Here is a 13,857-nt window from a genome sequence, read left to right as displayed (position 1 = left end):
CTTCTGCACATGCCACTGTCTCTCCTTGAAATTTACTCTGTTATCGAAGAGCAGTGCTTGTAGAAGCCTTCTGTACAAAGCCTCTTGGAGCTCAGGTAAGGATTTCCCTGCACCCCTTAGTAGGGTTACAACCTTTGAAATGCAAAAAGAAAAAGGCACCCTTCTACCCCCTCATCCCCCCCAGACAAGCCTGTTGCAACCCCAATTACAATGCAACTCTGCAAATCCTCCCCGCCAACAGCCACTTATAGTTTCTAGAGCAGTGGGTCTCAACCCATCAGCTGCTTGTGGCCCAATCAGGGCATGCAGGTAGTGTATGTATTGTGTGTATTTGGCCCACTCAACACAGAGAGCTGTATATGCAGCCCACAAGGGTAAGTAGATTGAGAACCACTGATCTAGAATGTGGTAACACAACATTGTATGTCTCCTTATTCTCCCGTCACTCAAACCCTCTCTCTCTCACATCCGCGATGCACTTGCGTGTTGGTGGGCAGACAGCTGCTGCATTTTCAACAGTTTTGATCTATTATCACTTAAACTGTGGAAATGGGAATGCTGCAGCATCGTTAGCTGGACACAAAATTTTAACAGTAGCTATTCCAGTGTATTGTGATAAGGCAAATCTTTAGACTCGTGTTAAAAAAAACCCCCAACAGATTAAATTATTTTTCTGGCAACTGGCAAATCCATAAAAAGAACCGGCCGGGTTGGTCAGATACTGGCCAGATAGTAACCATACCCCTGAGAGATCCTTGAAGGAGAGTCATTTCTTTTGGCCTTTATCCAAATGAGGATTGACTTAGAAAGGCAAGATAGAAATGGCCTTGAGGGTGAAAAGCAATGACAGAAACTTCTTGTATTCCTGCTAACAGACACAGATACTGCTGATCGTAGGGTTACCACCTTGCCAGTATTCAACTGGCCTAGCCAGTTTTTTTAATGGATTTACCAGTTGCCAGAAAAATAATTTAATCTGCTGGGGTTTGTTTTACGTGAGTCTAAAGATTTGCATTATCACCACAATGCACTGAGATATCTAATGTTAAGTTCTATGTCTAGTTAAAGATGCGCAGTATTCCCACTTCCTCAGTTTAAGTGATAACCCATTTAAACTGTGTGCAAGACAGGGTTTGAGTCGTATGAAAATGAGGAGAAAGGAAGGTTTGCGAATTTGCCTTTTGGTTGGGAGTTGGGCTTGCTGTGTGTATGGAGGAGGAGAGGGACTTTTTTTATTTTTGCATTTCAAAAAGGTGGTAACCCTAGCTGATTGGAATCCTTACACTTATGTTGGATTAAATTTTCATCCCTTGCTCCCCTCTGACTAATTCATACCAACCCCTTTTCTCGCAGGATCCAAGAACATTAGCCATGCTTGGCTCTGGAAATGATGGTTGCTGCCTTACTTCAGAAGCTGTGCATGCCAAAGCCTCAGGGGAGAAGATCAAATAACCCCCTCCCCCTCTTTCCTTTGTAACTGATTTCTTAACAGATTTTCACTTGCTATTAACATTGAACTTGGCATCATCTTTGCTGAGAGAGGCATCTCTGCATACCCAGCGCCTTGAGGAGAGTTGTTATCTGGCCAACTGAAGCTGGTTTCAGTATCTAGTGGGAGCCAAATGTCCCAGTCAAGTGAGGAACATACAGCCCTGTTGCTATTTTTAAGCAAACTAATAGTATGCACAAGTGCTGTTAACCTATGAAATGGAGGCTTTCATCTCCAGACAGAAGGCCTGGTCCTACTCAGCTGTCAGCTCTCCACAGAATTCAGGTCATTGGTCCTGTAGAGAGCAGTGAAGTGTTAAGGTATGCTTATCTGTGTGGAGACTGTCGCCATCTTGTCACACTACAGAGAAACAAGTGCTCAATTCCACACAAACTTCTTGGAAATATAATGGACATAATGTATCATAAAAGTCTTTTACCCAGGACACCCTGAATAAAACATAGGATAGATGCTCCCTTCCTGTGCCATGCTCACTTTTTTTCTCCCTTACTCATGAGGAGAGCTGGATAGTGATAGGATGAGACTTCGGAGGTTGTGTGAGGAGACAGACTTCTATTACATTATGTTGCTGGGTTATTTGATTTGATCTTCAGTCAATTGACATGTCTGTTTATTAGTGTGTTTTTAAAAACTGTTGGCCTTTATCCAAGTGAGGGCACCCAGAACTCCTATTTTAGAAGAGTAATAATTCAAATAAATAAGCAAATGGTTTAAGAATTAATACAAAATTAAGATTGTTATGCCTTTAGGTTAAGAACTTGGATGCTATGGGAGTAGGTATGTTATTACGGAGAAAGGATGCTATTTCTCTAAGACGGGGTGGACAAACTTTCTGGGCCGAGGCCCACATCTGGATGGAGAAATTGTATGCAGGGCAGGGGATTGGCATGTGAGAGGGGGTGCAGTGTACAGGAAGGGGCTCAGGGCAAGAGATTGAGGCAGAGGAGGGGTGTGGGGTGTATGAGGGGGGCTTGGAAGGGGGTTGGGGTGCAGGAGGGGTGTGGATTGTGGGAGGAGCCTCAGGGCAGGGGTTGCGGTGCTTGTGGGGTACAGCATGGGGCTCAGGACAGGGGGTTGGGGTGTGGAGTGTACGAGGGAATGCAGGAGTGGTGTGAGGTGCAGGCAGGGGGCTTAGGGCAGGGAGTTGGGGGGCAGGGTGCAGGAAGGGTTTGGGCTACCTGCACGCCTGCCCTGGCCCCATGCTGCGCTGCTCCAGGGAGAGCTGCGGCCCCTGGGTGGGTGAGGGGAGGAGAGCGGAAGGCTCCACGTGCACTGCCCTTGCTGCGCCTCCAGGTTTCTCCCCCGAAGCTCCCATTGGCTGCAGTTCCCTGTTCCCGGCCAATGAGAGCTGCGGGGGGCGGTGCCTGGAGGCAAGGGTAACGCATGGAGCCCTCTGCCCTCCTCCCCTGGGAGGGGAGCTGCAGGGATGTGGTGCTAGCTGCTTCTGAGAGTGATGCAGGGTCTGGAGCACCATGGGGGGCAATCTCGCAGACCGGATCCAGAGCCCTGAGGGGCCGGATCTGTCCCATGGGCCTTAGTTTTCCCATCCCTGCTCTGAGAGAGAGACAGGATGGAGATTCTGTCTCTAGGCTATAAAATAAGTTATTGGAGGGAAATCAGCCTTGAGGCAGGCTCTAGAAAAGGACTTTCAAGAGCTGCAGAAAGGGGCCTAATAAAAGAACCAGTTTTGTGAGATATGATTGGTGCTTAATTTGTTTGTTTTAGGCTAAGAAATTCAGATTTAATCTTCATTCCTTTTGAGTTTTTGCAGTTTAGTCTGTGAGCTCTGGGATCTAGACGACTCTGCATAAAAGTCTAGATACATAACTATAACCCTGATTCTGATAAGATTCTAGATACATGACATAGATTCTATAATATAGATTTGGATAAGATTCTAGATAAATAACTATAACCCTGAAACTGAAGGTTATATCCCCATCTTGAATCTGCCACTCAAACACAATAGCTGGCTACTGAAACAGATATTCAAAGTTTGTTGGAAAAAACCTCTTTCTCGCTGTCTTCAAATTGCACTCTGCATCCTGTTCAAGTTCTCTGCTCAATCAATCTCGTTCCTACTGGTGTATGTACTGCTGCCCTCTGCTGTATGTAATTAAATCTGTTGAAGTGTTTGTGGATTGTGATGGTCTCCCTTTCTAGAGGGGCTGTCATGCAAAGACAATATAGTCTCTAATTGTTGTGTGGAGATTCAAGTGATAAGAGGTCCATGTTTTATGGACTAGATTCCTGAGATATGTACATCATAATCCGTGTGTATTGTGGTGTTGGCAATCATGTCTATTTTTGAACCCGTAGGTTCCCTGCCCTCCCAGATTTTTTTTCCCAAACAGTTTCTTTTTTTATTTTGTTTTAAAAGCTCAAATGAAGTGGCTGTGTGGGGCAGAGGGAAATCTATACAGCCCTCATGCCCAGCTGTTGGTTTGCTTTGGCAGCTTCTCTCCCAAATGCTGTTGCTGGTTCTGCAGTAAGAAATTTAGATTTCCAAACCTATAAACCCTTCTGTCTACCAAATCCAGTCTTTCATAACAGAAACAGGAAGTGTTTCCTTTAAGTGATGTATTTGAGCTACTCAGAGCAATGTTCTTCATAACCGATGCCCTAGCTTTTCATCACATGTGGGTGTGGTGGGGAAATCATCAGTCTCATGCCACAACTTTGTGTGTCCCCTGTCTGCCTGTTCCTTTTCTACCCACTCCCTTCCAGAAAGTTGCCTGCTTTTTCTCCATCACCAGAATAGCTGAAAAGTTGGAAGCAGCACAAGTGCTACAATATTCGCTAGGAGTGATTTATTTACATTTGGGTGCAAGTGGTTGGGAACATTTACATTTAGCTATTGAGAATCTGGTATTCACCAAAACGTGCTAGGGAGTGTGCCTCAGAATTAAAAAAAAAAAATCCTGACGGTCACTTTTCTGGAATATGCAGTGTTGTTGTAGCTATGTCGGTCTCAGAATGTTACAGACACAAAGTGGGTGAGGTAATATCTTTTACTGGACGAACTTCTATTGGGGGGTGTGTGTGTGTGTGTGTGAGAGAGAGAGAGAGAGAGAGAGAGAGAGAAGCTTTTGAGCTGCATAGAGCTGTTCTTCAGGTCTGGGAATGGTACTTAGTCTCACAGCTAAAATACAAGATTGCTAATGCTGACACAGATGGCTGAGTGTCTGAGCTTCATGCTTGTTGTGTTGAGGCATCTCTTGATGACCAGGGTGAAAATGGTTTTGGTCATAAGCACCGACTGGAGCACCCATGGAAAAAAAATTAGTGGGTACTTAGCACCCACCAGCAGCCAACTCCCTTCCTTTCCCCCCAGCGCCTCTGGTCTGCCTGCGGCCCCGCTGATCAACACCTCCCCCTCCCTCCCAGCACCTCCTGTCCACCAAGATCATCTGTTTTGCAGTGTGCAGGAGGCACACAGGGCAGGGGGTGGGAGAGGCACAGGGACAGGGTGCACTTGGAGGAGGCGGCAGAACTGGGAAGGAAGGATCGGGGTGGGAAGAGGCGGGGTGGGGGCTTGGGTGGAGGCGGGGCTGGGCGCGGAGCTGGGGTGGAAGAAGGCGGGGTGGGGCTTGGGAAAGGGCGGGGTGGGTGGAGCAGAGGGTTGAGCACCTTCCGGGTCTGGAGGAAGCCGGTGCCTGTGGGTTTGGCGATCTCAGCCCAGTTGGGGACAGTATAATTCTATGCAATTATCAGTCTATGCTGAGATGTATATGGCAAGGCTAGCTGGAGTTGCTGCAGGGTAGAACTGAAGCATGCTGGTGGAGCTGAGTGTGGCAAAAGAGAAGCTTGTGTAACACCTGCCTGCCTTATTTCAGGTTAGAAATTTCTAAATTTCATAGGAAATTTTATTGCTCTTCGAAAAGTATACATGTGCAGTATTCACGTGATACAATTACAGCTGTTTTTACCATCTCTCCTGTTTGGCTTTCCTGGGTCACAGTCACTAGTTGGTTCTGACAGAGGTATACTCTGCTCTTGAGTTTTTTATATGTATTAAAACCACATTCTATGTGGTTCTTGTTAGCCAGTTAACTTGTTCTTTTGAAGTTCTTTTGGCATCTAGACTATACCATAGTGTAATCCCTGATTACCTGTTGCCAAACTGCTGCCCTGGAAAAAAAAATTATATTTTTTTTTCCAGTATGCTGGTAGAAAATCCAGTCCTCAAAGGACTTAATTACCATACCGCTGGAGTCCCCATACACTGTCCACAGCTTCCAGGCTTATGCCCTTTGCATTCTTTACTAAGACTCAGAAAATTCTTCATTCTTTAGTGTTCAATGCTGTGGGGTTTTTTTTGTTTTTGTTTTTTAAAAAAACCTCTTTTCTCCCCCACAAGCATACCCTTCCAGTGGTATATCATGCTGGGTCAACAGAGATACAACTAATCTGTATCCTGTACCTTGTTCCAAAGCCGGTAAGGTCTGCTGTGCAGGAAATATTGATTCTCAACTGGAGTTGTAGCTGGGTCCTCCCAAAGAGTGTAGATTGTTTTTGTCATATGAAAGTGTCCATTCCAGCCATTTTTCAGAGACCTCCTTTAAACCAGAGCTGTCAATTATAGGATAGCTGTGGAGGCGTTCTAGGAATGTCCACCTTGTAGGACCTGCTAGGGTGGTGTCTAATCCTGGCAGTATGTTTCAGTGGGTCTGCCTGTGAAATGAAGTGGTAGGACATCCTCAGTGCATTTGCGTTCAGAAACACTCAGCTGTCTCACCCCGTCTCACCCGATTCAGTACTGAAGACAAACATGTCTGTATCTCTGCCTATAGTGAAGTGATTGTAGATTGACTTGAAAAGGAGTGTGTTGCGCACACATGGAGTATCACCCCTTCCAGTGAGGAATAAGACTGGGGAAAGTTACAGTAGTCTTTAGAGAAACGTTTTCAGGGGCAGGGAGGGAGAGCCACCCCAGCTATGCTCCAACCCCATACCCAGCCTTAGCCCCTGACTATGTTGCAGCAGCAGCTCCGCACTCAGCTTCTGGCCACGGCTCCGTTCTCAGCCCTGTACCTGACTGCAGACCTGCTCCCAGCCTAAGCCCCCTTATCCCAACCGCATCCCCTCCAGTAGCCACAGTGTGGCCCCAGGGTGGGGTGGACAGGAGTAACCGGGGGGGGGAGCCTGAAAAGTTTGGGGACCACTGGTCTAGTGGAATAGCAGAGCCGAAAGGTTCCATGGCAGTTGATCAGAAAGAAGGGATGAAATGGCAGTATGGCGGGGGGGGGGGGGCGTGAAGTAGCAGGGGCAGGGGAAGCACCCCATATCTTTGGGGAAGTAAAAGTCAGAGGAAAGAAGGGTGATGCCTCAGGATGTTTGGGCAGAAGCTGGCACTGTATGGGAGTATCCACTGCAATGGCTGGAATCCATCATGAATGGAGGGATTTACTTCAGGGAGTTAGGATGTAAAGATTGATTGGATATAAGTTTATCTCAGAACAGCAGATAGGTAATAGAGCTGCTTCATGCTATTTACTCTGTACCTTAATTTATACAACTGTAAAATGGGGTTATTGGTGCTTACCCACACTTTGAAGAATGCTGTGGCTAATAAATGCTACGTTAAGTCTCTTGTTAATATTTTCACTACTTTAGTTGGGATGTTGGGATTTTTCCCTGCTCCCAGGAAACGTCTCTTGAGGATTTGGGGCAATAGGCAGGGATTCTACCTGTCAAACTGCACATGTTGCCTTTGGCATCCCCTTTCTTATACTTTCAGAGCCTGTTTCATATAGGGGAGTATTGCTCACTTCACCTTATTGGAATATAATGTATGTTGACTGCCACACTTCAAAGATCAGTTTGGTTGGGCATTCCCCCTCTGTGTACTGAGGGAGCACATCCTCCTTCCAGAAGGCATTTTCTTCCTTGAGAAATGAAATTCCTTGGCTATTGTGCCATCGATGCAGCATACCTTGTGGTGCTTTGAAGTATGGTGACAGTGCCAGGACCTGAGGCCCTTAAAGAACAAGAGTCTGGTCTTGATTTTAAAGTGGTGGTTCCACCAGAGTCCTTAATTGCCTGAGGGGAGGATTTCTGCTCTCAGGGGAGCCACCAATCAATGGAACTCAGCATCATTGTACCCTGTGAATGGGTGCTGCACTTGCTGGGTGACACGATAGATGTCAGGTCCTTGGGGCTGGGCTCATTCCCTTCCTCCTGAAGCTGGTCTTGTATTATATTAGCTTTCCACATCTCTTACTATTCCCTTGTGATCTTATAAGGACAGAAGAAGTGAGCAGATGCATTATATCCGTCTAGCTTCTCTCTTTCATTTTTCCTTGAATGGATAAATGCTGCAGCTGAGCAGTCTTGTATTATGAGCATTTTGTGAATCATTGAAACTGGTTAAAATGAACCCTGAATTAAAAAATTCTTAACTTTGGTGACTAAGTTGAGCAACTCTGCCTTGCTGCAGATAGCTGAACGGAATCCTGACTCACCACACAGCCATTTGGGACACTGTCATTCTAATCTAGGGTGACTAGATGTCCCAATTTTATAGGGACAGTCCTGATATTTGGGGCTTTTTCTTATATAGATGCCAATTACTCCCTACCCCTGTCCTGATTTTTCACACTTACTATCTGGTCACCCTGTTCTAATCATACTGTAGAACAGTGGTTCTCAACCAGGGGTCCAGGGCCCCCTGGGGGGGCCATGAGCAAGTTTCAGGGGGTCTGCCAAGCAGGGCCAATGTTAGACATGCTGGGGCCCAGAGCACAAAGTCTAAGCCCTGCCACACAAGACTGAAGCCCATGGTCCTGAGCCCCACCACCCTGGGTAAAGCAGGAGCCTGAGCAACTCAGCTTCACAGGGTGCCCTTTGGCGTGGAGTCCTGGGCAACTGCCCTGCTTGCTACCTCTTGCCAGACGTGGCTTTTATATGCAGCAAAACAGTTGTGGTACAGGTGGGCCATGGAGTTTTTATAGCATTTGGGGGGCGGGGGGAGTGCCTCAGAAAGAAAAAGGTTGAGAACCCCTACTGTAGAAGAAGGCAGCTGAAGAAGAAGTGTCTCTGTCCCCACTTAGGTGCACTCTTAATGTAGGAACTTCTGCTGTGGTCACAGGGTAACTAGGTTTGGATGCATTAGATTTTTATCAGTCAGTGTCAGTTAACATTAATTTCATGATGCACACACACACAAACCAACAACATTTCTATCTGTAATAATCAAATTTTACAGCTAGGAAAAGTAAGAAAAATGCTGCTTGAGAATTGGAGAGACTATCATTAAATAAGTGTTTTGAAAGCCCCATAATTTCATTCACATATGAAAATGTAAATCGATTTAAAAATCAGGAAAAATGCTTAAAAATAAACATAGGCATTGCCTGCCAGAATTATGAAAAAATAAAAATAAAATTCTGCCAAGTCTCAGGATAATGCAGGAGGAAGATGCAAAATAGTATTTTAGTTGAGTTCAGTGAGGTAATTATTGCCACAGTGAATCTAGACAACATCTCAATCCATTTTTCAGACACTTGCAGTGCTTATTTCAAGGCAACTGACACAATGAATATATAGAAAAGTAGGACTGGAAGGCACCTCAAGAGGTCATCTAATCCAGCCCCGTGCTCTGAGGTGACATCAAGTATACCCTGGTGAACCGGGTAAAAACCTAAGATTCCCTGGATATAGTATAAACTGGCCCAAACATCTCCGTGCAGCCATTTTTGCAGTCACCAGCTCGTACATTCTCTTCCTTTTGAGGTATTTATTTTAAATCTTTGGGGGTCGAGGGGGGTTGGGCATCAATTTTCTTGAGGTGCAGACTTTCCTTTAGGAAGAGCAGGTTCTCATTTGGGCAGCTTAGTTCCTGTATGGGCTATACCTCTCCCAGCCGTGTTCCACCTTGAAAAATATATTCAGAGGAGACAAATGAAAACCAAAATGTTTCAGCCCCTGCTGAACTTTTTGGTTAGTTTATTAGAAGACAAACAGATCTAATGTCCAGTATGTTTTCCTGTCTGCTAAATTTTATGGAACAGAGGCAGATTTAAGTAACGTCTTAAAACATACTGTGCATGATGGCATTCTACTCTCAGTTGTGGAGGGGAAGCAACAAACATTGCAGCTGCATCTTTGCTCCTCCTATCTCCCCATTTCTTGTCTGTATAATATGGGGCAAAAATAAGTAGAGTATTTTATAGCTCTAGTTATAGCAATCCATTTTGAATTTTGTTTTACAGCCTGACTGTCCTTGCCCTTCAACCCAAAAGGCTAGTAAATATCCACATGTTTTTTAGCATGAGTTGGATGTTCTGCAGAGGGGGTCATTTCTTTGATTCAATCTGTAATAAATAAAACAATCTTGGCATTAAAAGGAACTTTTTGTTGTTTGGAATAATCGTTTTGTACTGGATTATATGAAAGATCCTACCTTTTCAGAGGTTAAGTTCTGAGAGATGTCATAGGCTGATGCCTGTAAAGTTCAGAGATTCGGAGCGTTCCTATCTTGCCTCTTAACTTTTTTTTTTTTTTTTTGCTGGTTATGAAATCGCAAGAACCTCAGAAGGAATGAATATTGCTTGGAAGAAAAAAATGTTTGTTCTATCTAACGCTGTCCCAGTCACTTGCGTGATCAAACTCCAAAGCACACATCACCTCCAAGACCTCTTCCAACTTGCTAAATTGGACTTAGAGCCAGGATGGGAATGAGTTTTGCAGGCAACTCATTCTCTTACCATTTGCACATCTGTTCAAATGTTTATGCAACTTTGAAATTAACATTCTATGGTGACTGTAGGGAGGAAACAGCACCTGGAATCATTCATAGCATGTTTTATTTTTGTTGTTTTCTTTTGTCCTGACATGAGCAGCAGATCCTGAGCATACTTGCAACCATGAGTCAGTGACAACCTCTTGCTATTGTTGTAAATAGAAACATGAGCCCTGTTCCTGCATGCACTTCATAGGCTTTGTCTTTCTCAACACTTCAGTGTAGTAGCCAAGGAATGTGCAGAGCTTCTGAGTCAGCAATCAGCTGCCTCGAGACAAAACATGCAGGATACTGCCGACTTGCAGAAAAGCCAGAGACACATACTTATACCCTGGAAACCTGGCAAATACTTCTGCCTGTCCTTGCCTTGGCTCCTGTAGTCCCTGTGATCTCTGGCTTGTTGCCCTCTGATTTCAGGGGCTTCAATTTTTTGCATCGAGAATGTAGAAATTGTAGGAGTGGGAAGTAAATGGAAATCCAGTGAAGCTACATGCAGAAAGAACAGCTGAATTTCTTCTTTAAGAATAAGTGGCTTAAATATAACCCTTTATAAAGTGGAGTGTGAAGAGGAGTCCTGTCCCCATGCTCCCCAAATATTTAATACATCACTTTGGTTAAGCTGTGTACAATGAGACAAAACTACAATAGAAGGTCACGGCTTGGCAGCGTTTAAACACAGAAATAGATTGCCGGAACTGTAGCAGTTTTGGGTTTAACCCACAGGGAGACTCCACTGCAGGATCATTCTGTTGCATTTGTTTAGTGAAATAAAAATAGAACCAGCATTAAGGAATGAATCCTGTGGTGGCTTGGAACTGGGTGCATTAATAATGCTCTATAGACTAATGGACTTCTCTGCGAAATTGCCATTATCTGCAGGGGGTTTATGTCCCTTAATCTAGATTATTCATTATTGGGAAGCATTTTATAAGTGATAGGAAGCCTGGAGATAGCACTTAATGCAAGGATCACACTGAGTTTTAGGATCTTTGAGTAATGGTGAGTGACAAGTAGACACAACACAAAACAGCATTTGTACCTTGAATCTTTTAGCAAACTGGGGGGAGGGCTTACAGTCAGCATTACATAGATATAAATGAAATAAGCAATCCAACATGACAAGCATTATGTTGGAGTGCTTGTTAGCATTCTTCTGGGGTTAGAAGAGGGGTGACATTGTCTCTTTTAAGGCTTAAAGCATAGTGACTTCAACCCCTGGAAAAGTGTGCCTTGAGAGCCACAGCCTGGAGAGAATTTTCACTCTTGTGAAATGGGAATTAAGATTAAAAATAAGGAAGATCATCATTTCCATGCCACTTAGTGGATGTTACTGATATGGCCATAACTACTGGCAGCCAATCAGAGAAACCACTTCAGTGCACTAAAACAGTTGCCCTAATGAAGTCCGAGTTGTGTAAACCCGCCACCATGCTCTGGATTCTGTAGATGAAAACTTGTTTCTCTCGAACAAAAAAGAATTCTGTGTTGTGTAATGGGGTATAAGCCTACTCCACCTTTCCCAGCACTGAGTATTCACTGTCATGTTGGGGTATGGTTCAATGCGCCCAAACAAACCGCTGCAAAGCTATGAACTATTGGGGCATCGATATGAGCTGCAACATTTGACTTGGCTTCCTTTCTGGTGAGAATCTGGAAGTTTTTTATCTGAATCCTTAGATGCCTTTTCTGCCCTAGCCTCCTTTTTTTCTTTCGGCAAAAACTGCAAAGCTTCCTTTAATGAGTTCATATAAAATGCTGTACTCCTAAAGGAAAGAGTTTACAGTGATGATAATACAGCATCCAAATCACTCCATCATATCCAGTTCCCAAAAAGCAATTGAGGCCAGAAGAATACCCACAGAGAGCCTAGACAGGGCAAAGTGAATGCCCTAGTGTGATGGAGCAGGTACACTTGGAGGCATCTTTTTCGTTCTAGTGATACTGATCTCCTTTGTAAAGCACTGTGAGATCTACTGATGAAATGAGTTAGAAATTTTTATTTTGTTGTCCTTTTCTTCCTCAGTCATTTGGTTGCCATTTGTTGGTTAAACTTCCTTGGAGTGAAGTAGCCATGATCACATTCCTTAGGTCACTCTTTAACATCTGTGTTTGAGGCTTCTTCAGCCCAGTAGCACCATCTTCAACATGCTATTTCCTCTTCTCCAGGTGCTGTGTGTAGAGATGCATGTCTCTTGTTGAATCAAAGAACCAGCATTGATTTTGCTGGTGGAATCTCAACTCTTGCAACTTTTTCTTACGTTGGTGGTGCTGGTGTTCATAAGAGGAGCTAGATGTAAGCACAGCTGTGTAATGGAGGTACTAGTATCTCCACTGCTATGGTTATGACTAGCTTTTCATTACAACTAAAAGCCTGATGTTTTTGTTTTATTTAAACACTGCCTCCTCCTCCTCTCCAACTTCACCAAAATTCATCCAATTCACTTTAAACTTCTGACTATGGAGCACAAAAGAAAAAAATGTTTGGAAAAACTTGAGTGTGGGAGGGAATCAGACAGAACATTCATGATTTGATGCTCTTAAAAAAATCAGACGTAGAACTGTTTTCAAACAGTTCTAATAATTTTTTTTAGAATATTTTATCTCCATCAGCTTGGCTGAGAACCTCCAATTGTGTGGTATTCAACTGGCCTCAATGAGGACCATTGCCTTACTATTTATGGAAAGATTGAACTACGTTAGGTGATCAAAGTTGTAACTCTAGAAACATGAGTAAATGCAAGTTCACTGACATTTCTCTCTGTTACTTTCTAGGTTAATAATGCTTGTGGGCTAGAGGTGGAAGTGACTGGGCAGAGCAACATCAGGAAGGCCACCAGACTGGAAGAGCACAGCTGACCCCACACCAACTAGCGCAGCTGTTGAGTGGGAAGCATGGAGGAAAGCAGGAATGAGAAGGTGAACCAAGCCCACATTCTCTTCGACAGATTTGTCCAGGCCACAACCTGTAAGGGGACTCTGAAAGCTTTCCAAGAGCTTTGTGACTACTTAGAGCTAAAGCCCAAGGACTATCGTTCTTTCTATCATAAACTCAAGTCCAAGCTCAACTACTGGAAAGCCAAAGCCCTCTGGGCCAAGATAGACAAGAGGGGCAGCCACAAAGACTACAAGAAGGGGAAAGCATGCGCCAATACGAAGGTAAGGAAAATGGGTCTCCAAAGAGCTTACACACCTGAGCCAGTAATGATCTGCCTAACTTGATTCTATGACTTATCTGCAGAATATGCAAGGGCAGTGGCTGGGTGGGGGAAATCTAGGGGGAAAGGTTTATAAGGAAAAGGAGTTTCTTCTTTGAATAATTGCACATTTCCATTCCACTGCCGGTGTGAGTGTGCCCTGTGCACAGATGTTGGAAAAATTTCCCCCTCAGTGGTACCCATCGGGGTGGCTGGAGTGCCTTCAGTTGGTGGTATAAGGGGTCAGAGCCACCCCAACCCGCTTCAGTTCCTCCTTACTGGTAGTGACAGTTGTTGGAACAATTCAGGCCTGTTAATTCAAATGCTTTCCTCACTCCTTTTCTGTATTTAGATCCTGTTTACTGGTTTATTATTTACAGTTAGCGTTAGACAACTTGTAGTGCTAGGTT

General features: G+C 44.4%; 1 protein-coding gene across 2 annotated transcripts in view; it reads left to right on the top strand.

Moving 5' to 3' along the window:
* The window catches only part of MICAL3 (microtubule associated monooxygenase, calponin and LIM domain containing 3), a 278,656-nt gene that overhangs the window by 87,976 nt on the left and 176,823 nt on the right, over positions 1–13,857 (top strand). Inside the window, exons 1-2 of one of the 2 annotated variants that reach the window (XM_075069472.1) lie at positions 12,437–12,569; positions 13,026–13,409. In XM_075069472.1, coding sequence (XP_074925573.1) covers positions 13,146–13,409 — 264 coding nt within the window. In that variant the 5' untranslated portion in view covers positions 12,437–12,569; positions 13,026–13,145. Of the gene's footprint in view, positions 1–12,436; positions 12,570–13,025; positions 13,410–13,857 lie in introns of those variants that run through there. The other variant, XM_075069475.1, reaches the window with a different exon arrangement.

Source organism: Chelonoidis abingdonii, chromosome 1 (assembly GCF_003597395.2).
Source record: "Chelonoidis abingdonii isolate Lonesome George chromosome 1, CheloAbing_2.0, whole genome shotgun sequence".
Taxonomy (NCBI): Eukaryota; Metazoa; Chordata; order Testudines; family Testudinidae; genus Chelonoidis; species Chelonoidis abingdonii.
The sequence above is the reverse complement of the archived record's forward strand: the minus strand, read 5'-3'. Positions and strand labels throughout refer to the sequence as shown.